The 22,718-nt window shown below is 38.1% G+C and overlaps 1 protein-coding gene across 1 annotated transcript in view; it reads right to left on the bottom strand.

The window, feature by feature from the left end:
- Positions 1-12,501: 12,501 nt before the first annotated feature.
- Positions 12,502-22,718, bottom strand: part of VPS50 (VPS50 subunit of EARP/GARPII complex) — an 80,581-nt gene continuing 70,364 nt past the window's right edge. Inside the window, exons 23-28 of the mRNA XM_053980677.1 lie at positions 21,783-21,931; positions 20,595-20,691; positions 20,289-20,447; positions 17,801-17,922; positions 14,711-14,900; positions 12,502-13,275 (exon numbers count right to left, since the gene is read on the bottom strand). Of these exons, the coding sequence (XP_053836652.1) occupies positions 13,156-13,275; positions 14,711-14,900; positions 17,801-17,922; positions 20,289-20,447; positions 20,595-20,691; positions 21,783-21,931 (837 nt within the window). The 3' untranslated portion in view covers positions 12,502-13,155. The remainder of the gene's footprint in view (positions 13,276-14,710; positions 14,901-17,800; positions 17,923-20,288; positions 20,448-20,594; positions 20,692-21,782; positions 21,932-22,718) is intronic.

The following is a 22,718-nucleotide window of genomic DNA, read 5'->3' as shown; positions in this document are numbered from 1 at the left end:
GGACAGGCCTGAATTTAGCTGCTTAACTATGACAATAGTCCAATTGTCTGGCACTTGTTGCCTAAGCTTATTTTGATTGACTTACAGTTTATAATTTAATGAATACCTATTTTGTGTGGACCAAAGTGCCTCTGAACTGCCTGGAATGAAATTGGTTTGGAAGATGGTAGGTTCAGGATCATACTGGAGGTCACAGATTATAAAACAAACGATGCTGATAAAGCCAGCAGTCCCTACAGGAGCAGAACCTTGCTTTGCTCTGGAGAAACAGTTCTCACCGTAAGAAAAAGAAGAGAAAAAACTAGGTAAATGGAAAGCAGTGAATAGCATTGAAACAAACTGCTACAAAAAGCAAACAAAATAAACCCAAGTGGAACACAACAGAAAGGTGTACGAAAAATTGCCACTGTGTTTGTCCTGTCAAAGAGAAGGAAGACAGGACACCTTTCTCTTCCCTGGTGAATGCTGCAGCTCTTCATACATAACCCACCCAAAGGTACACACACTGAAACTCACAGCCTGGTAACTGGAGAAGCATTGCAAGGGTGAACATAAGAAATATACTGAGAAGGAAATTTTACTTTATCACATTTTAGCTTTATTATCAAGGATCTCCAGTATCAATTTGAGTAAGGTATATGGAATACAAATATATAATATTGCAACTAGACTAATCATGTTATTATGGTTAGACTCTAAAAACTTTTCATTTATTTTCTCATATACATATGTTCTCATTTTTGCTTATAAAAGGAATTTGAGCATAAGAGTAAAATTATCCTAAATATTTCCATCCTGGCCCACAAGTTGCTTCCCCAGCTGATCTCCCACCCAGAGAAATTATACAGCATGTCTTATGAATAGTAATCTGTTATTAGATTTTTATTGGATCTATTTTGTTTGTCTCAAACTCTCAAATGCCACTGTATTGCAGAGAACGACTCATTTGCACTGCATAGCAAATGTGTCTGAAAAAGCCAAAGGTGCTTCTTGGCAGCCACTGGGCATGTGAAGCTTTTGTCACACTGCAATCAAAGTCAGAGCTAAGAGTTACTCACTCCACACACAAGACCTGAGTGCAATTGGCCATTTCAGGAATTTTACTCCTGATAAACAAACAAGTGGAGAGAAAAGGAGAAGGATAAGAGGAGCAGGAGCATGCAAGTAGAACCCAGAAAAGGCGTTAGGATCAAGACAACAGAGAAATAATCTGTAGAGCAGTTTGAAGAATTGCCCTGGACTGCATGTTTCAAGTAGATGGCAGTCCAATTGACTCATGCTTGTATTATATATTCTCCTACATCCTTCATGAATATGACAAGCATAAGCCTGTCACCAGTTACCAAGCAACTGCAAACTGTAATACAAATTAATATTAATAAAAATTCAAAAATTCTACCATAAAACTTAGGGGTTTAAATTGTAAACAGGAAACAAAGAAATATGCATAAATGGAGTGATTTAGGATTTTTTTTAAGTGTTGCTTATTTCAAAGTATTGATGGACTATTTTTATCCAGAACTGTTTTAACAGTTTTTGACTGAGACAACATGCTACAGCTCCTAATGTAAATCTGGAATTATACAAGCTATAATTCCATACTGCAAGTAGAACTCCTTCCTTTGCAAGGTATAAAGACACTAGCAGTTCTAAGATACATTTCTGAGAAACAACCTTGCAAGTTCCTGAAGCAAATGGTAGATCCATTTCATATGTTGCTTCTGCTAACATAAATTCATTTAGAAACAACAACACATTCCTGATCATCCAGAGGGTTTGCTGATAGTTTCAGGAAATGTGTATGCAAGGTCAGAGCCAGCTCTCTTTCACAGCCATTGACGAGGCAGTGGAGGTTAACATGTAGTTTAGATAACAGGGACTAATTTTGATTTGCACAGGATTGCCAAAGCCCCCATGCAGACATGTAGATATTAGAAATCTTGTGCATGCTAAGTCCAGCACCTTCCAGAAGCTTGGGACCCCCAACTCCTACTTGGTGTAGTCAATTTAATCATTTTAACCCCACATTTCTAGACACAATATGTTTTAATTCCTATGACATTGTTCCATGAATGGGATTTATTTTACTAAATTGAATGCAGGTAAAATTTCAGAATGAATATATGGATTTTATCTGTTTTGGAAGAGTCTTGGGGTTTTAGTGTTTTTCCGGATTTTGGTGTTGTCAAATTTTAAGATTAAACACCTGGGCTTTTAAAATGACTAATAAGAAAATAAGTAAGTGGGCATCATTCTTCTTTCACAAGCAGAAGAATCCAGGGCAGTTCTTTGGTCATAGGATCTGTGTTTGACTGCGCTCAGGACCTGCACAGAGAAGCTCCTCATGGTGTTAGACGTGCATGCAACTGGGTTGAGTGGTTAGAAACCCACTGGATGGGTCTCCTAAAGGTAATAAATAGAGCTCCTGCCTAGTCAAAGGATTGTGTAGTTTCCATAATACGCAACAATTCCTCTATGAGCACTATTAAAGTACTGCTAAGTAGGGCTTAACAAAGGCAGAACAGTCAGGTCAACCTCATTAAGCCCCTCCTAGGGCAAACTTAGCCATGGCCAAATCTTCCAATTCTGCTTAAGAAGCTCACAGAAGAGGATCTCTTGGCAAATTATAAAAGACAGCACACATTCTATTCTTCTGAGCCTTCAATTAAAATTTTTAAAAATCTGAAAGTAAAATTGAAATATAAAACCTACAATATGGAAGTAACTTTAAAATAATAAAATAAATAAAATAATAAAACTAAAGAAACAAAAGCAGGAATTTGTCTTTATAGATGCTGAACTCTTGCTTCTTCTGTGTCACCCAAAAAAACCCAAAATAAACTCACATTCTCAACAAAGAAAAGGGCTGGAACTAATTCCTGTCCTCCACACAGCACCCCACGCAGGCAAGTAGAGGATGAAGACTAAAACTAAAGGTATAGAAATGTCTTCAGCAGCACTAAGGCCAAGGATAATGGTAATCTCAGCCCTGGTATTGGTGCATTAAAAAAAAATCTGTTTAAGGCTAAGGACCCATGACTCCCCACAGATCTTTACATAAGTTTAAAAAAGAAAAAGCAAGAAAAAAAAAAAAAGAAAGAAAATGGATAGCGTATTTAAAATTACTTACCTAAGGGTAATTGGTACTTCACTGACTCAATTTGCAAATGGATTATGATGAAGAAAAATGTCTTTCTGAGAGAGTTCACACACAGCAATGGCTCTGAGCACATACGTGTCTCTGTGGAATAAAAAGTACATTTGACTCTCTATGGAAGAAATAATTTCCTTCTCACTTTACTCATAGATTTCATCTCAAAAGCTTATTTCAGAGTTGCTTGTATCTAATTGGAATTCACTGTTTGATATATTATTTTAAAGCATATTTTTACAGAAGGTTCGATTTCAACATTTTGTTTCATGGTGTTTCTTGCCAATCCTTCCCTGCACTGTCAGTTTTTATCTCACTGCCTTTTTGGTGACTGACGCCAGGCTCTGCCACCTTCCTGCCCCTTCTGTGATCCACTGGTATTTTGGAGAAACAGTTCTGGGCTTCCATTGCTTCAGTTCTCTTCTCTTTATCTCAGTCATGACAGTGTCCTCTGTATTTTGAGATTTATTCCTTCCTATCTCTGAGAAACTGTGAAAGCTTCTTCAGTCATATTCCTTTCTAGCCTAAAACAGCACAGTGACACAGAGGCTATGTGGTGCCACAGCAGATGGTTAACTTCACAGGAAAGCTGTGAAGAAAACCTAATGACCTTGTTTGCAAGATTACAGGAAATAGGAACCTTCACCATTTCCTCTTGTCCCCTCCACATTTGTGGGTCATCCTATCCCTTGGGAAGGGGAAATTTTCTTCCAAGATGGCTGACGGACTTATTTAGCTTCTGGCTGACATCGTGCATTTCTATATTGGACTTAATGCCCCAATGTTCTAAAAACATCCAATTTTCAGACACTTTATTCCTTGCTCAGGTTTCTTCCTCATCTATTCCAGTTAAGCAAACATGATTGAACCACAAGGGGACACTGGCAATGGCCTGATGGCCGCTGGTTGCAAGGGCAACACCACCTACTTGATCCCACCTCTCCTCTTGTACACGTGGAACTGTTTGGGACCTTTAAATTTTACAGGGAAAATACAAGCCATGGTGCTTCAGGTAAATTTTGAGGCCACATTTAGGAAGATGGTGGGATGCATACATGTACAACCAAATTGACATTTGGGTAAAATGAAGGTTGGGGGAGGGTGGCTGAGTCAGAAGAGAGAATGATCTGACACAATGCATAAAAAAAACGGTCTGTCTTTTGTCCGTGAGCTATTGTGAGAAGCAAAAATAAAAGCAATTTGTCAGAGTAGTCCCTTTCCTTTTCAGATTATCTTACTCTTAGAGACTGCAATGGGAGAAATGAAATTCTAACTCTTCTTCCAAAGTGCATTCAGCCTTTTCATAGTGCAAATATTGTGCTCACAAATACTCCTCTTCATTACACCTAATTTTTTGGACCAGCCTAATTTTCACAAAATAGGCATTGTAAACAACAGACAATACCCATACACCAAGCCTGTAAATGACTTTTCACTGATATCCAGGCAGGTATTTAATGCACAATGAAGAAAGGCTGCTTATATAAGCACAGTGTTTTCCGTACCTTCTAGAAGAAACTGTTCAACATATTCTTCATTTTCATTCAATCGGCTTGAATACAAAATAATTATTAGAGATAAACATGAAAAACTAGATATTAGGCTGACTTAACAAATCAGAGGGGAGGAACTAGAAGGATTATTGTTCCCTCTCCGTGGCAGGTGGCAGAGAGGCCACTTAGCTCAGATGTCCTCCTATTCCTTTCCATATATTGATGTAGATAATGGGACATTCTGTCAAACGTGCAGAGCATTTTGTATTTCTCTGGTCCCTCATTGCTTTAGTCCTGAACGTGATCTCCACAAAACCTATATAAAAAGTCATCCATTTTGTAGTGGAATATTTACCATTTTTTTCTCTCTTTAGCCCAGGAACATATTGGAAATATGGTCTCTGCAAGGTGGTGACTCTGTTCAGCCTGCAGCCTGGCTACTCTTCTCACTCTACATCCTAGACCCTGCAGATACTCTTGGTCAGCCTTGCTCCAGGGCTGGCATGGAAATACTTCTGTAGCCAGAGCCCAAGATCCAGCACATGCTGAAAGGCAAGTCCCTGTTGCCTCCTTGGATCATTCCATTAAAACCAAGATTAGACGAATCAGATCAGATTAATTTCCTCCTTTGATTGTACTTGCATCTCCTCATCCGTCCCTACCAAACAAAGGTTAGTGTTGCAGAGCGATGCCCTAATTCAAACTCCACTAACACAAAGGGCAGGCAGTGGAGACTGCTGGTGATTTCATGAGGAGGAATGTCCTCCCTGTGCACTGTGACAGAGAGCTTGTGACCCCATGAGAGAGAGGCAGCCCTCTGTGTGGTCCCCCAGGCTGCTCTGCTGCTTCAACATCACGTGGAGGGCAGTACAATGAACCAGAAGATTACTTCCTCTTGGCAATCAGGTGTCCTCCGGTCACCAGCTTGGGGTTTTTGCCCAGTTTCTCCCAGTCTTTCTTTGGCTGGCTGCCACCACCACTTCCAGCCCTCTTCTTGGAAAATCCACACAGCCAGGATGGGTGGCAGAATGCAGGTCACAGAGGTCCCATGAAGGCATGGCTCAACACCTCAACAATGGCAGGGCTGGATTCTGCTTTCCACTCCAAGGGCTGATGTCTCCAGCCTCGCTGACACCAGTGCTAATGTGGCAGAAGGTGCTCTCGGGGCAAGTCTCTGGGGTGCGGGGAGGGAAGCATCTCCACTGGGTGACCTGGCACCCCTGTGGCAGGAGGGATGAGGGGGATCCTGTGCTGTGGGTATACACAAGCCAATGGAGATTAGCCGGACTTGGCTGCAACCTATGTTATTCTTAGATTCAAGCCCCCCTGAGGCAACAGAAATTATTAACTCCATATTTTAACTGAAACCCCAGCAGGGTGATGATGGTGTCCATGACTGGAGCCCCCGAATGCTGTTGGCAAGACTCATGTAAGCTGGAAGTAATGCCCATGGAAAGAGTTCCCCCCGAGGCTGCCACTGACCATTATTATGTTGTTTTTGTTCTTGCAGTGCACAGTAGAATGCAAAAGAAAAAATTGCCAAAATTTTACCTGTCAATTATGTGCAAAAATAAGCTAATGCTTTAATCTCTATTCTCCTCCACACTGTATAAGTAAAGCAAGGTAAACATATTAATAAAATATTTAAAGAAGCCCAGTGTTCTGCATTTTTTGTAATTTTCTTTTCCTAAGAAATCAATGTTTATAAAACAGCAAATATGAACACTATCACATTTTCAGGAAAACATGTGAGAGTACAGAGTAGAAGAGCCCAGTCTGAAAATCCTTTACTAACCTCATGAAATAGTGAGAGCAGAAAGGTTCATCACGAAGTACCAAATAAACCCAGAGAATATTATACTTCTATTTTTTAGGTTGTGCTACAGGCACATAGTGACCCCCAGAAAATTTTTTATCTACTTTAAGGTTTTTTTTTCTCATTCCTACAAAGAGCACAGTTCAAAACGTCCCACATGCATGTCACTCAGTCCAATTTCCAGCTTTACTGACCATTCACTAGAGGTTAATGAATATGTTTTAATTATTCATACAATTCGCTCCTTTCAAATGCAGAAAACTGAAATTTAATGCAGAAATTACACTCAGCCTAAAGATAGGAGTTCCCAAGATAAGAGATGAGTTCCCAACTTCCACCCAAGTTCATGGGAACTAATCATACAGAATCTTCAACAGAGCCTACCAGCTCAGAGTCTGCACACTCACCCAGGCAAGCAAAGCTAATCAATTTATTGCCTAAAAAAAAGTCTCTAGAGATATTATCCCATCATTTTCCATTATTGAAGACATAGATCTTAAAAAGTATGGATAGGCACAGAAAAAAATTTCCCCAATCTCTTTACCTGATTATTTTATTTGTAAGAGTTTCAGATATGCTCTGAAAAATAATAATATTTGTAAAAAAAAATAAATGGCTAAGAATTTTATGTCCTAATTTTCCTGTGAGCAAGCAAGATTTTAAATCTAATCTACACTCTCCTTGAACCTCCCGGTCTAGCTATTTTTGCATATTAATTCTGGTATTTAGGTCTTAACTCAGTACCTTAAGAAATATAACTTGAGCTTCAAGGAAAATAAAAATGTTATCCATGTTAGCTGTTGCCTATTGTTACTCTGTGAAAAGAAACAGTTCATGTTTCAGCTTCTCCAGGGTTAAGTCACCAATGGCTGCTAAAAGTACAACTTGTGCCTATGGAACCATGGCCTAAGAGCATCTCACAAAATGTTATAGATAATGCCATTTCTTTTATACATAGGGGAGTAAAGAATAGGAAAACATAACAAACTTCTCTACATCAGGCACTGAGACAGAGCAGAACCTGAATCAAAGCTCAGGACAAGTCTGTGACCTGGCTGCTGTGGTATGCAGTAGTTCTAAGGTGTTCCCATAAGGGCATCCTTTCTCCCGGCCAGGGTAGCCACAAACACCAAGAGCTTTCCTGGCACACAAGGCAAAAGCACTTGTGCATCACCCAGAGCCCTGCATCTCACTACAGACATTTTGAGCAATCAAAGGCAGAAGTAAATATCTCACTAAAAATAAAAAGAACTCAGCATAAAGGTCTGAGAAGGAAATGTCTTTTCAAACAGCAGAGACACCAGCACAGCACTGGGATGCATCTGCAAGGGGAGAAGGAAGAGATAATGGCATTACAGCCATGACACACCACTACTATTCATGGCAAATATTTTCTCTGGTGACAAATATTTTCTCTGGTGGTTTATAATGTAGCACATTATAAACCACCCATGACCACTCAGCTGGTTGGAACATTTGGCTGCTTAAATATTCTAACTGTGCTGGAGGAGACAGCTGAACTAGCAGCTCAGGGCCAGGAATTAGCCCCAAGTCAAACTCATTTACATAAATGACATTTCCCTACACTTCTGGAAGTAAATGGTCCTGAAAACTCACAGATGCTTAGTACTGTGCTAATAACTGCATCAGGCATCTGAATTCCTGCATTTATTGGGGTCCAAGATTTCAAGAGGACAGCAAGCTGTCCCAGAGCAAGCTACATTTTCACCAGGCTGCCCTTCCACTGCATTTCAGTTCAATCCCCCCATGACCTGACCCAGGAGTGTTGTACATCTGAAACAGGTATCCTCCACGAGCAGCCAGGACAGCAAGCATGACTATCCATGAGCTTTCCATTAAGGGCAAGAGCAACATGCTCCACCAAGTGTCCAGCTTGCTGCTTTCAATGATTTGGGCTGTGCTGCAGCTCCTCTCCAGCAGGCTCACGTGTGGTGCTTCCTGCAGCACACACAGGCAGTGGCAGAGGGAACAGAATGGTAACTCAGGTGTACTCCAAGGTCAGAATTCCAACTCAGATTATGACCTTGTCCTCAATGGACAGCCGTTACTCCCACAAGGAAACAACTCTGCACTACCTACCCAAGCTTCAGTGCCAGTGTCAATGACAGCAGAGAAACCAGTAGCGTGTGGCTTTTTGTTCAATTTTACCATTCGTTTTTTGTAGTCCCTTACATCACACACAAAGTTCTGTGTGTGTATATATTTACATTATAATATAAGGATGAATTTCAAGGAACACAAATTTGTGGTGCATATTCCACATGCCATCCCTGCAACTCTCAGATAGCAGCCCCAGGATAATTTCCCTGTACAAGGATCCTTTTTATCTAAAGGCTCAAGTGACATTTATTTTTTATTGTTTACTGAAATACAATGAATGGGATGACTTTCTATGTATGAATAAAAATTACTAGTGATATAGGGCAGGAAATACATACAGGTACAAACCCTGGATTTATTTGTAAAAAAGATCTTCAGAAATACCCGCAGTCATTTTGCACATTTGATCATTCATTTTGTGCTTAATGACAAGAGATACCTCACTGCATCTCTTCCCCTAGATCTTCAGCTTGCTCATACACTTTGTTTTTCAAAGATTACACATCTGGACATGTATTTTACAACTTTAAATCTGACAATATGGAAATCTGTGCAAGATAATCCACAAATGTAACACAGATCTGTACACCTCTGCTCTGAAAGTAGATTTTCTTTTCACATATGTATCCAGAGCTCCAGACCAAACCAGCACAGCTGAGATATACTGTAGAGATTTTGTTTAGTAGAATAGCCAAGCAGACTCAAGTTTAGTTCACATACAACCATTTTTAATTTAGCTTATACATGTAAAGTCTCTGGGACTGGACAGAATACTCTGCAAAATTAAGCACTGGAGCCACAACACAAAACCCAAGGTTACTCACGTCATCATTTCTTTCTCAGACATGTATTTTGGCATATAGCATGCTATTGATTTATGCCTACTTTAAAAAAAAAACCCAAAAAAAGTGTTTGCGACGCCCTGAGTATTACTTAAAGATGCTGTTCTACATAACACTTCATGATCTCATGGATGAACAGGAGATCCTTAAAAACCAAGTCTCTGCTGTGATGAAAACCAGCTCTGGCAGAGCAAAAAAAACCACACTCACAAATATCCTTAAAAAGCCAGCAAGCACAGAAACCTTGCTGCTTGCAAATTGCATTATTTCCATATTTGCACCATAATCGCACTGTCGGTACAATGTTTAGCCTTTATGCTACACTGTTTCAAACAGTGGATAAAAATAAAATAGATAACATCAAAAATAAAATAAATCTGCATTTTTTGGACCATCTCCATTTGTGGCATTTACAGTATAGCAGGTCTTAAACAGGGAAAGACCCCAAATAGATCACTTTCACAGTAAGACAAAGGGGTCCTTAAAGTTCTGTGCATTCTGTGACACAATACAAGCACAATTCACATCCACAGCTTTGCATTTGGTATCTATCACAAAACATACCTTTATCATCCACATCTGAAAAAATTAAGAGGTAGTCAAACCTTTCAGAGAAGCTTTGAGGCAGCCATTGATCACTCATCCTCTTTTGTCCCCTTTTGTTCCTAAGGGGATAAGGGCAAAGAAGGGAGGCTGTTCTTTCACTGAACACAAGCTGCAATTTACACCCCTCATCCAGGGCTTGCTAAGCAGATCTGGACAGGGCCTGGTTTCTCCTACTGAAGATCAGAAGCGAGCCAAGTTTTTATTGTACACATGGGAACACTCTTAGCCATGTGGGAAAAATGGATCCTGGAACAGTCAATTACCTGAAAATGTGAAAGCATGGAACATCCACATGCCTACCCTGCTGAGCATTAGAATTCACACCTGCAGGGGCTGCTCTGTGTGCTGTCCCATCAGCTGCAGCACTGCTGATCCAAGATGGTCTTTCCCATCTGCTTTGAATAATTAAACCTATACCAAAGCAAGGACCTCGATCGTACATCAGGGCCACACAAACAATCAGCTGGCTTCCTGCTATTTTTGTCCCAGTTCCTTGCTTTTTGGAAGAACAGTGTCACCATGAGATATAACTGAGAGAAGCTGACAGTAGAAAAGTCAGCTGTGTGCTGATCAGTTTGGGTACAGGCTGTGCCTAACCAGAGACTTGAAAACTGCTCATCTGTGTTCCAGGTGAGTTTGACAAATATCAGAGGACTTATTTTCTGGGCACCAGGATTTAAAGTCTTCATCAGGCTAAAGAAGGATTGACAGATGCCCACCTCCCCACTGCTGGTCAGTCTTCTTGGAGAAAATTGAAGACAATTTTCTTCTATTATTAAAGTTTTGCAAAATACTCCTCTAAAACATAAAGGATATTGAAGCTATATTCTCTACTGCAGAAAAAGCAGTATAAGAGGCTTATTGCAGAGGAGAACAAAGATGCACAGAGATGCTCAAAAATCAATGGTTTAGAAAATATTCTCATATCAGAGGATGGAAACTACCAAACAGATCTTTAGTGAGATAAAAATTCAGCACTCAGTGAAAATTTAGCTTCATTAGTCAGTCAGAACCAAGCAATATATGGAATATTCTGAGTTAGAACAGACCCACAAGGATCAATGAGTCCAACACCTAATTTCACACAGGACAACCTAAAAACATGTATCTAAGAGTGTATGTAGGCCATTTAGCTATGTGGCTTCCTGCTTGGCATCAATCATCAATCCTAGGCAGCAAGGAAAAGTTCTTGTGGAAAATACAATGATTTCTGAGGCATATATGAATGAAGATCATACAGTTGTTGCACATGTTTAACACTGCTTCTTGCACATTCTTTTATTTGGGGGCTTACTTAAAAATAACAAGTCAAGCTACAGATATACTAAAAAAAAAAAAAATCATTCCTGATTGTGGTTCATGCAATTGCTCACCTTGACCCTGCATTCCAATGATTATACCTCTACCTTTTGGTAAGCACTAAAATACAGTGACCTAAGCAGCTCAGGAGAAATTAAATGTGTTCAGCTCATCAAATCTCTGGTAAAGATATTAGAATTTCTTATTTCATCCAAGAGAAGAAAATTGAAAGACATTTTACACTAATAGTCCCCAATATGTTTCTATTTCTTCCAAGAGCTCTCGCTCAGGATTTGACTCCAGGGCAAATAGGCTGACGCAAAAGTCCACACTTTCATTTGTACCACCTTTTTAATGAGGATAAAAGTGATTCAGCTTCAACACATACGGTGACAAACCACTAAGCAAGCTTTAAATGGAACTAGGCAAGACAGCATGGGCAATAAAGAACAGTGTAAATTTTGTTTTAAATCTTATTTCCTTTAAAATATAGATAAACAAGGAAGCTGAATACCACACAGTCCATGTTTAAAATGTTAATTCTATCATTCTTCTAAAACTGTATACAGGCTTTTTCTAAACTCACACAATGATGCTCAGTACACTTCTGAAGAAGAAATCAGGCCACAGGAAAGAACAATCATGATGCCTCTATGAGGCAACTTTCTGTCACTGCATTACTGCTGATATTCACTAACTCCTGGTTCCCTTATGTCTGAATTAATGTACAATGGCAAGTATGAATCCCAAACTGAGAATTTAGCATGCTGTACACACCAGTGGATTGCAGCCTATGCAATTTATTTTACCTGTTAGCTCAAAGTTTCCTTTAAAATGGTCTGAGAGCACTCCAGAAAGTTGACTGTGTAATTAAAAATAGAATTCCCGAAACTTTACCACTTTTTTATGGTTTACATACTGAAAACCAAAGGTAAACCTGAACATTTCAGTGAAGTCAGTGATGCTCTGACAAATTGATTTCTAGGGCACATATGCAGTCAAGCCATTTTACTTTGCTCAAGATCACTCAGGATGCCTACAGCAATGCAGGAAACAGGAATATTATCTTAGTATCAATCCAAAACTTCGGTCAAAAAACATTACTCCAATTCCCTGGCATTATTGCTGACATTTTGCACTGTTGAATTGGAAAAACAAAGTCTTACAAACAAATCATATTAGCATACAATGTTTATTATCTTCTATTAATCTGAAGTCAATCATTTTGATATGACTAAATTAATTCTGAAATAAAGAGACATTTTTAAATACATATGAAGATGATGGGCTCTAACATGAGAGTACTTAGTTGATCTGCACTCTTAATCCACATGCAGGAAACATAGATCAAATTATTATACATCTCCTTTCACTTTACACTGGACTATAATACAGCACAATTTCTGGAGGTGAAAGCAGGGAGGAAAGAAATCATATTTTCAAGTAGCCCTTTTATTTAAAAAGAGCATCAATGATATATTAAGCCATTGTGTTTCTCTCTGATTTTGATTTTACTTACAGGATACACTTTTGTAAAACCTATAGCTCATCAATTATACACAGTGGCCCTTTACTAAGGGCAAGTAACCAAAAAAAAAAAAAAAAAAACCAAACAAAAAACAAACAAACAAAAAAAAAAAAATAAAAGAATTCTACAGATTAGAAAAGTCATATTTTAGAACACTGTCACTTCAGAGTGCCTCCAATGTTGCTAAGAAAGGTCATGCACAACATTTCTAATGTTGTCATTAGTCCATGAGAGAAATGTTTGCATGCTTCACATGAACAGAAAAAGGTACAAGTCAGAAAGAAAGCAGCTTTCTCCAGTTATCTCTTAGGCCTGTCTGTGTCATCAATGGCAGCTAACAGCTTCTGTCTTGCCTTTTTGTTGATGTAGGTGCCCAGACAAATATTCACCAGATTGGTCAACTGCTTAGTGGAATATTCCTGGCAAACAAAAACAGATCATGTTAGGGCAGAATAAAACACCAGACAAAGACAGAAAATTTTAAAATATGCAGACATACTCAGAGTGGATTTCACAATTGATAGGAGCATCAGTACACAGGGGAGATTTAAAGCTGTAGTTCAGTCATGTCTGGATAGTTTTCATAGTTGAGGCAGAGGACAAAACTGTATTTTGCTACATGGTGGCTTATAATGAAAAATGCTTATGACTTTGAAAGTACTGGAAAGAATTCACATAAAGTAACTCTGTGAACATGTATATAAATCAATTTTTAATGTATTTTCCATTCTTTGGGAGGCCTGGTGGGAAAACACATGCAAATGATTAAGCTTTTAACACAAAAACTTTTTTTTCCACAAACTACGATAGATGTTGGTGATCTTTTTTATTTTGACTTCCCATTTCCAATAAGCTTCTAAATGCTTCTGTCTGCAGAGTCTCCAAACTATTTTAATTTCAGTATATGATAAAGGAGGAAAAAATGTCAAAAATTTGAAGAAAACAATTCTTAACACCTGTGGAAACACCATATTTGCCAGTATTACCTTTATGTCTTAACACTATCCAAAACACAGCTTCCACCAATGTGTTTTAAAAAAGAGCTTTTCCCTGTAGGTCATCAAACCCCATAGCTCACGATCTCTGTTGGGGCTCCAGGCAATACAAGGAAAATTCAATCAAAGACATATTTCTTCCCTCCGTTTCTAGTGGGATTTAATCCCAAAATACAGATTTCAAGTGCTTCACTTTAAAAGACTTTTTACTTCAAAGATGGGCATCCCCAATAGCATGTGACTATTACTTATACAGATCTGTTATAATTGTTAGTTCATGCTAGAGTGAAAGCATCTGAATGTTCTCAAAACAGAAATATAGACTTATCTCAGCAAGAAATGCTGATTAAGCAGTATCAAATGAAGAAAGAAAAAGCAATGACTTCTCCATTGTGCCTTACAACTTAGTTTAAGTAATCTAATCCTAAAGGCCATGATGGTGTGATCCCAAAACGTAATTCTTGATGATCAAGCTGTGAACTTTGGCATATTCTGAAGAGCTCACAAAGGTTTTCAATTTCCCTTTGCTCTAGTTTTCTACATTTTTGATACAATAGGCAGATGTAAGGCTTAGTCATCCTCCCCAGTCATCAGATGTTGAACCAGTTCAAACACATACTAAATTCATATGAAAAAAATGAACATGCACATATACATGAAAAAAATGAACATACACATATACACATATTTACACTGCTTCCTCTATAAGTTTCATTAAAATAAATGAAAATATACATATATATGCCTATATTCATTTTTAACACATAGAACTATTGATTATTTATAGTTGTTAGCATGTTTTTATCATCAGGGTGAATTTTCTCAATAGAGAGGAAAAGAATGCAAATTTAACTCTTACCCTATGTTCTTTTATCCAGGATTCCATGTCATTTTCTGTCAGGTAGTATGCTTTAATGTAGGTCTCCACAAATTCTTTATCTGGAATAGGCCTAATGTCTGTTAACTTTTCTAGTTTCATCAAGAACTGTTGAAAATCCAGTTGCATCAAGGCACGTCCTTCATTGCTGCACTTCTTCACATTGGCATAACTAAAAAGAGAAACAGTGCAAAGCAGAACTTAGAAGGAACTAAAAATTAATTTTGCTTCTCAAAGTTAATTTAGACTTTTGAACCTTGAGGAGGAGCAAAATTATGGTTTTAAGTCAAAAGCAGGCAAGAACTTCTCTTAGGAGCAGACAAGAATTTCTCTTAGGATGTCTGCTGCAGAGCTATATTTGCATTAGTACAACACATTTTAGCCCAGTCATCAAACAGAACCTCACTGTACCCAGTGACACTTAGAAAAATCACACCCTCCTCTTCCAAAAGCCACAGAAAATCCTACATTGAGCAACTTACTATAAGTAAGTTAGACGAAATTAAACCAATGTTAATTAGCACACTGGACAACAGTTTCAAGAGATCATGACCACTGGAGTCTGAAAGGTACCACAGCAGCTTTAGGCATGGTCACCAGGAGCTTGCTGAAACAAGTGGGAGCAGCAAAGACACAAAGGTACTTGTTCAAAAACAGCTACAGCAACCAGAGGATGAAGGGTGGCAGCACTGGCTCATCTCTGTGAGAAGTTGATGATTTAATGAGAACAGGTTGATAGCAAACTAGTGAAAGGTTAGAGGAGACAGTAGATGACTTTAAGGGCAGAGTAATACTAGCAAGGATCACAGTGGAGTGATAGGCAACAAATGAGGAAAACGATCTTTGCAGTTCTTCAAATGGATAAGGAACTGCATTTGTCAAGATCAAAGGAAATGACACTGCAATGCCCTTAAGAATGCCAATTTCAACTGTGTACAGGGTCTGGGGCACAGTGACTTCAGAGACTTAATCCAGATCATCCACCAGTTGGTCCCACAAGTGACAACCCTGTCTCACTCTTCCCCTCTACCAAATCTAAAATAAGCTCAGTTTTTCACTGGTTCACAAAGTTGATCCTAGTTATTATACACTCCCCAAATTATTAGGTTTGATGCAAAAGAGGCAGCGGAAACATGCAGTTGAAAGATGGATACACAGAAAAGTCAGGTTAAGAATATGAAGACATTTCACACTTAAGAGTTGGTACACAGAAAGAATTTGCAGAATGCAAAAGTAAGAGACAAAAAGAGAGAGGGCCAAGGCAAAAGTCCTCTGGAGCTTCATAGAAGACTAGCAGATGATTTTCAGTAAGCTCAAGAAGCCAGCTGGGAAACAGGAGAGAAGACAGAACTAGGAGATAGGGAAGGACAAAAGTTAAAGAAAGATGTAACTGACTGCAGTGGAGGTAATTCTTCATTCAGTGAAGAGCCTGATGAAAGCAATTTCAGTTGACTGGATGAAAAACATCTCCTTCATGGCTGTCAACTCCATACATTCATTGAATATAGAGCTAAAAGAAGTTACAAATTCAGAGAGTCACCTATTCAGAACACCTTCCTTCCCTTTCCACAGAACCTACAAGGTATGTAAAAATAACAAAACTGGCCAAGAATAAGAAATTACAGGCAAGTATTTGGGAGAAGATGATAATAAGTACTTTTTGCTTTCTCAGAAATGGTACAGGACAAATTGTATCGGGAAAGTATTCCTAGTCCAACCTGCTTAGGTAAAAGTAAAGGTCAAAGTTTCATGGTAAGTCGCAAACATGAACCTCAGCTGCAGCATGGAGCAAGACATATGAGTGATGATCTTCACAGATAAGGATTGAATGGTTCATGAACACTGAAGCCACAAAAGATGAATGTGATGTAAGAAAAGGAAACAAGTAGAAAACAAACACAATGGCTGAGGTAGAGGAGGTTGATAGTGACTGACAGTGTTATCAACTTAAAGGTAAGGGGAACAGAGAGGAGAAGAGACGGGCCTTTGTTTCACTTCCTTTTATTTGAGGCATGATAAATAGAAAATAAAATTTCAAAAAGGAAAGCTAGTTGTATAGGCCATATGTTATACGAAGGAAATTGAGAAGCCAGAGACAGGTCATGGATGGTAGTAGTTACCCTGAACAAAAAACTGATCTCTCTAGAGACTGCAAAAGGATGATGGCATGAAAAAATGGGCAGGAGACAAAAAAATGATGGCTTTATGGAAGCAGTGGAAGCTGATGATTCTCAATAGGCAGCTAACACTTGGAGAAGAAAGGTGTTTTGTTGAAGTCCTAATTTAGAGCAGACAGCAGGAGAGTGGGATGGAAAGAAGTAAAATAGGTAGTAGGGAGTGAATAGGCTAAAGATAACCAGGAAAGAACTATGGAAATATGTAGAAGGAGTGGAAGACAGCACACATTCTATGATGCAGAAGCTGTTCTAGTAAGAGCCCGATCATATGTAGCAGAGGGACAAAGCCATAAAAATAAATGCAGGGAATGAAAAGTCTACAATACTCAGGCTACAAAACTGAATCCAAAAAGGCCGGGATACTGATTACAAGAGCAAGAAATAAGTTAAGGTGTAGGTTCCTGACTAAGGTGCTCGAGCAAGCCATCTGAGACACCTCTCTGTTCTTGATGAATTTGGAAAACTCACCTTCCATAGGTACTTTAAGAAAACTGATAGTGCTAATAACTCCATCTTTCTTCCTGGCAAAGATAAATGGCATCACCATGGAAGTACTGACTATTATATTGTAACTTCTTTCTTTACTCTGCTGGGAAATGATAATTTTCATATAGAAGTTCCTTTGAAAGAGTACTGTATTTTCAAATGCCTCAATAAAACATTCAGTGTCATTCTTCAGCAGTATCTAGGATCAAGACCACCCTCTTTAGGCTTAATGCTGCACTAGACTGCAAAACAATTGCTATGGAGTGTGTTAAGCACTGCTAACTTTTAGGGTCCCCAAAAGCACATGAACTCACAAGGACACTATAAAATTAGGACTTTTAACTCTATAAAATAAACATTATCATTATAGAGATACTTACCCAAAAGCAAGACTTTGATAAATACTTACCCTTCCACAAGAGTTCTATTGGCCAAGCGTATGCAGTGCTCCCAAAGGATGTTGGAGACTGGCAATGGAATACGAACTCTCTTAGACACATCATTCAACCTCCTGTTAAATTCTTCAAATTCCTAATAAAACATAAAAGATGTTTACTCTTTAATGTAAAAATGGATCATACTCTATACATCCAACAACAGCAACAATTAATTAGAAATGCACATGAAAGAGAATACTGAGAAGTAGGGGCAAAGAAGAGGGGCTTAATAGGCACAAACTGTAGACAACTCAATGTGTAAAGCAGAAAACATATCACTTTCTAGAACATCACTCACATTATCTCAGTGATTTTTTTTAAGGAACTGCTGCTCTGTTCCCCAGAGCTGTGGTTCTCTGTGAAACTAACACCTCTGAAAATGAACCAAGTAGCTTATCCTTCAGGTGCCATTTTCATTGCCTCACTCCCTAAACTCATATTTAACTTCTTTAAGTCAAAATACAGACACTGAAGAAAATCCAGCTATGATCTCTTCATCCCTCTAAATACCCACCCCACTGGCTTTCAAAGAGAAGCTCAGAAACACTGTAACCACTTTTCATTCTTCAACTTTTCACATTAGGTAATTCCTCAGTGCTTTAGAAGGAGCTGAGAGAATCCACTGAAAGAAACTAAATCTTAACAGTTTAGGACCACACTGCAGCACTAGGTAACAATTTCGGTTAAAGGAAGGCACCTGTTTCCAAACAAATCATCAATGGCCTGGATGGACTTCAGCTGATACCTCGAGTGAGAAACTAGTCACAACTGAATGCAATTATTGCTACAATGATTTTTGTGATGTAAAGTGAAACAGAAGCCCTTTGCCAATGATTAAAGCCTTTATCATATAAAAAGTATCAAATTACTTCAATATCAAGCAGAATGGTAATGAACTCCTCTGTATAACCAGCAAAAGTCATTTGCAGGGCAGTCTTTTAAGACCATACTTGCCCAACAGAGATTTTATTTCCAAGGCTGTTAATCTAGGTTTTTTTGGTTTTCCTTTTTTCTTACAGACCCTCTCAAAAATTCAGTAAGTGAAGAAAGTCAGAAGAGAATTTCAGTAACCAATCGGCATTCAACACAAATTTTCTGAAAGATGAATTCGGCAACAAGATGCAGGGTACCACAACGTCATGCTTTAACTGGCATACAACTCATTCTTCTGAAGATGCCTAACACTCCACAACCTATTTCTTCAACAATCTTCTTTCCCCACTTTATCTGCTTCCAACATACTATGACTGAATATAGAACTTTGTGTATGTGTGCACACGGCTGAAAGTAATTGATTATTACTTTAATCACTGTGTTCACATCTGATGTTCCTGGAGTCCCAGTGTACACAGAAAATCACTCATTGTTTAGCAGTTATTTAAAAGCTTTTGTAGCAACTAGTACTAGCTATAGACTAGAGAGACCAAAACTGGTTATGAATTGTATTAGCTCTGATTGTCCTGAAGCAAATTCATCAGCAATTGCATACTCAGAAGAAAAAAGTTTTGCCCCAGAGATCAACTATTTTAAGCACAAACTGATACCAAAAAGTCACAGCAGCATAAATAAGGATAATCACAAAGATTCCACCAAGTTCAGTGCAATGATATATCCTCTGTCAAATTCTTCCTTCTTTGCCTTTTTTTTTAGCAGAGAAGACCTACAAAGTATGAAGGTGTTATCCAAACTGTTATTCCACACAGATGTGTAGCTTTTTCTGTGATTCACACTTCACACATCTTTAAAATAAAATTTCCAGTTTCTCTGAAAAGAATTGGTAATTAAGATAGTATCATTAATTAGCATAATTCTACCACTGCCAGAACTTCCCTCTGAAGACCTTTAGAAACACTAATCAGGCATATATAAAAGGATGAGAAAGGCATTGTCCCAAGAACTAGTCCTGTACGCCATAAGACACGGCAATTGTATAATGACATCTACTGAATGTAATTGACAAGTTTGGTGCGTAACTTCCCTTTAGCTTCCTTTTCAAATGTTAACTTCTAATATAGCAACTTCAGTTAGATACTGCATGATCATTATTGGTGCTGATTTGACCTACAGCTCCTATGATACATGTCAAAGACAATCAGCAAAATTATTCAGAATAGCAAATAGGGTGTTTGGGTTTTTTTTTTAAATGCTATCTCTGGCCACTGAACTTCCCTGAGTCTTACTCTGCTTACTACACATTTCTCTACCATTCAAGACTTCAATGTGAGACTCATTAAACTTTTTTGATCACTTTCACACACCATGTAGTCAAAAAATCATCACTGAAAAAAAAATGCTTTAGAAGCAAGAATAATGACACTTCTGGATAGATCTCATAGTAATTTCCCATTTGTCAGGATGATGTATTGTCCTAGCCATGCCACTTTAACAGTTTTAGTGAAATATTAGAGCAATTTAGTGTTTATATAAACTCTAGCACACCACTTCCCATAAACTATTCACCTTTAAAAGAGCATCTACATATATGTTGTGCTGTGACATGATTTCCTTCACATCCCATTTCACATTAGCCATGAGAAGAAGCATTTGTTCATAATCAATGGCTTTAGCAGCAACAATCCAATAAACTGGTTTACGTAGTTCACTGGCAGTTGACACTGTCTGAAATAGAAAATAAATAAAATTCACTTCAGTAAATATCTGGCCAGTAGGAGCAATATATAACTATGATGTAGAAGTATTTTCACCATAATGTACAAGCTTCAAATCTTCTGTATGGAAATCAGCTGTGAATTACACAATTCTGACCTGAGAATAGAACTGCTGAAGAAAAGGCTTCTTGGCAGCTGGCATCACTGCATCAAGATGAGGCTGAAGAAATTCAAACTGCTCAGCCAGAAATACCCTTTGAAAGAAAATTCAAAGAAAATTTACTATGAACTAAGTGCAATGTTTGGCATGTCTCTTTACAATTTTTACTCTACAGCTGACATATCTGGCAATAACAATATGTAACCTTGGAAAATTTAGTCCCGAGAAGAACCACATCAATTGCATGCTAGCATATCAACTAGCAGTCTCAATTCTGACAATTTTAAAATGTATTTGCAAACAAGAAAATATCTGAAAAAAAGAGACTAAGGCTTGAATATCAAAAATTTGTATTTCTATTTCTATTTTACTGAGAATACACTGCAAAAGTCTGAGATGAGGTCTAGTAAAGTCATTGACCAAGAGTCACACAATTTCCACTGCAGGACAGTCAACATCAGTATTAATAAATCCATCTTAGAATTTCAAAATAACATCCCAAATTAATTTTATGCTAGTGAATCTATAAAATAGGACTTGATCTCATATTCCTTCCCAGGGGTAGAATTTGTTAATAACAACATAATAAGAAAATATATTTCTAACTCAGCATAAATGAAAAAAAATATTTTAAAATTAACTCCTAATCTTTAAGTGTCATCTCATGTGAGGAAAAAATCATTCCTAGCTCTTATTATTATTCTTATCAAATAAAAATAATTTTGTTACATTTGCATTAATTTGTTATAATGTCTTCTGTGGTGTGACAGAGGTACACTTCTATCCATTGCAAAGATCAGGGTGATTCAAGCCAAACTGATATGAACTAAGCAGCTCTGAGTCAAGTATTTAATATAAGGTGAAAATGAACCATATAGATTAAATATTCCCACAAGCCTCTTTGAAATTGAACTTTTTTTCCTGATAGATTTGGCCACGTATTGTCAGAAATTACTGGATCATCTACAGTAAAATTTCATTTCTTGTGTTTGCGTGTTGCTAGACCAAAGAATTAGGCTCCAGTACCTTCAATACAGAAATCACCTTTATCGCTCATATTTAAAATCACATGGAGAGATAGGAATTTTTGACCTGTCAAGAAGGATTTGGATTGTAACCACAATTTCTTAAACCATCAATAGCTTTCAGTGATCACAAATACAGTGTGTACAGTAAACAACCTACAAGGATTCCGTGGCCACCACTCTCTCTGCCAAACCATACAGCGAATTGCCAGATGTCAAAACTACAAGATGACTGAGATGTGGGCTTGGCACCTTCTCTTTTCTCTCTTCAGCAGCTGTGAGAGTTCCTGAAGGATCAGCAGACACCTCCTGAAACAAAGAATTAAACAAATTAAACTCCACAAAACCAGCAAGGATGGCTCCAGCTGAACAGTTTCAGATGCCAGATAAGATGAAGGAATGTTTCAAATTCTAGGGTATAATTTAAATCAAGCCTATTTCTATTTAAACAGTATAGTGAAATGGGTGAAAAAATCAGATCATGTAAATCAGTAGCCAAGGAAAAAATAAGTTAAAAGAAAAAGGCAGCGAACAATCTTCTCACTATACCTTAACACCCAAACAGGCTTCAGCCCAATTGTCTTTTGGGAGACTAACTTCTCATCCTTGGAGACTGTATATTCAATCTGACAGCAACCAAATAAAGAGACAGATCAAAGGAATGTTACTTCTGCATGGGCTTTACTGCTTATATAAGCAGTGGCTAACTTAGGTAAAAAACAACTGATGTTCTCCATCACAGAATTACTAGGTTGGAAGAGACCTTTAAGATCATTGTGTCCAACCCATCCCTAACACCTCAACTAATCCAGTCCACGAAAACTTCTATCCTGAAGACATCTCAATGCTAGAAAGCAAGGAAATATTCACAGCAAAAGAGTAGAATCTGTAGTGAGAAACAGGTTATACCAATGCTTGTTCCAAAATTAAAGGAAAAAAATAGAGAAAAAATTCTACCCCCCCAGATTTAAGGAATCTAAGTACAAGGCACAGCTAGAAGAGGAATCACAGAAAGAAGAAATTCCCAGAGCAGGTGTACAAAGGGACACCCTCTGAAGCCTGTCTATTTCCCAGTCTTCAGAGGGTTTTAGGACAT

The sequence above is a fragment of the Vidua macroura genome, chromosome 1 (assembly GCF_024509145.1).
Source record: "Vidua macroura isolate BioBank_ID:100142 chromosome 1, ASM2450914v1, whole genome shotgun sequence".
Lineage (NCBI taxonomy): Eukaryota > Metazoa > Chordata > Aves > Passeriformes > Viduidae > Vidua > Vidua macroura.
The sequence above is the reverse complement of the archived record's forward strand: the minus strand, read 5'-3'. Positions and strand labels throughout refer to the sequence as shown.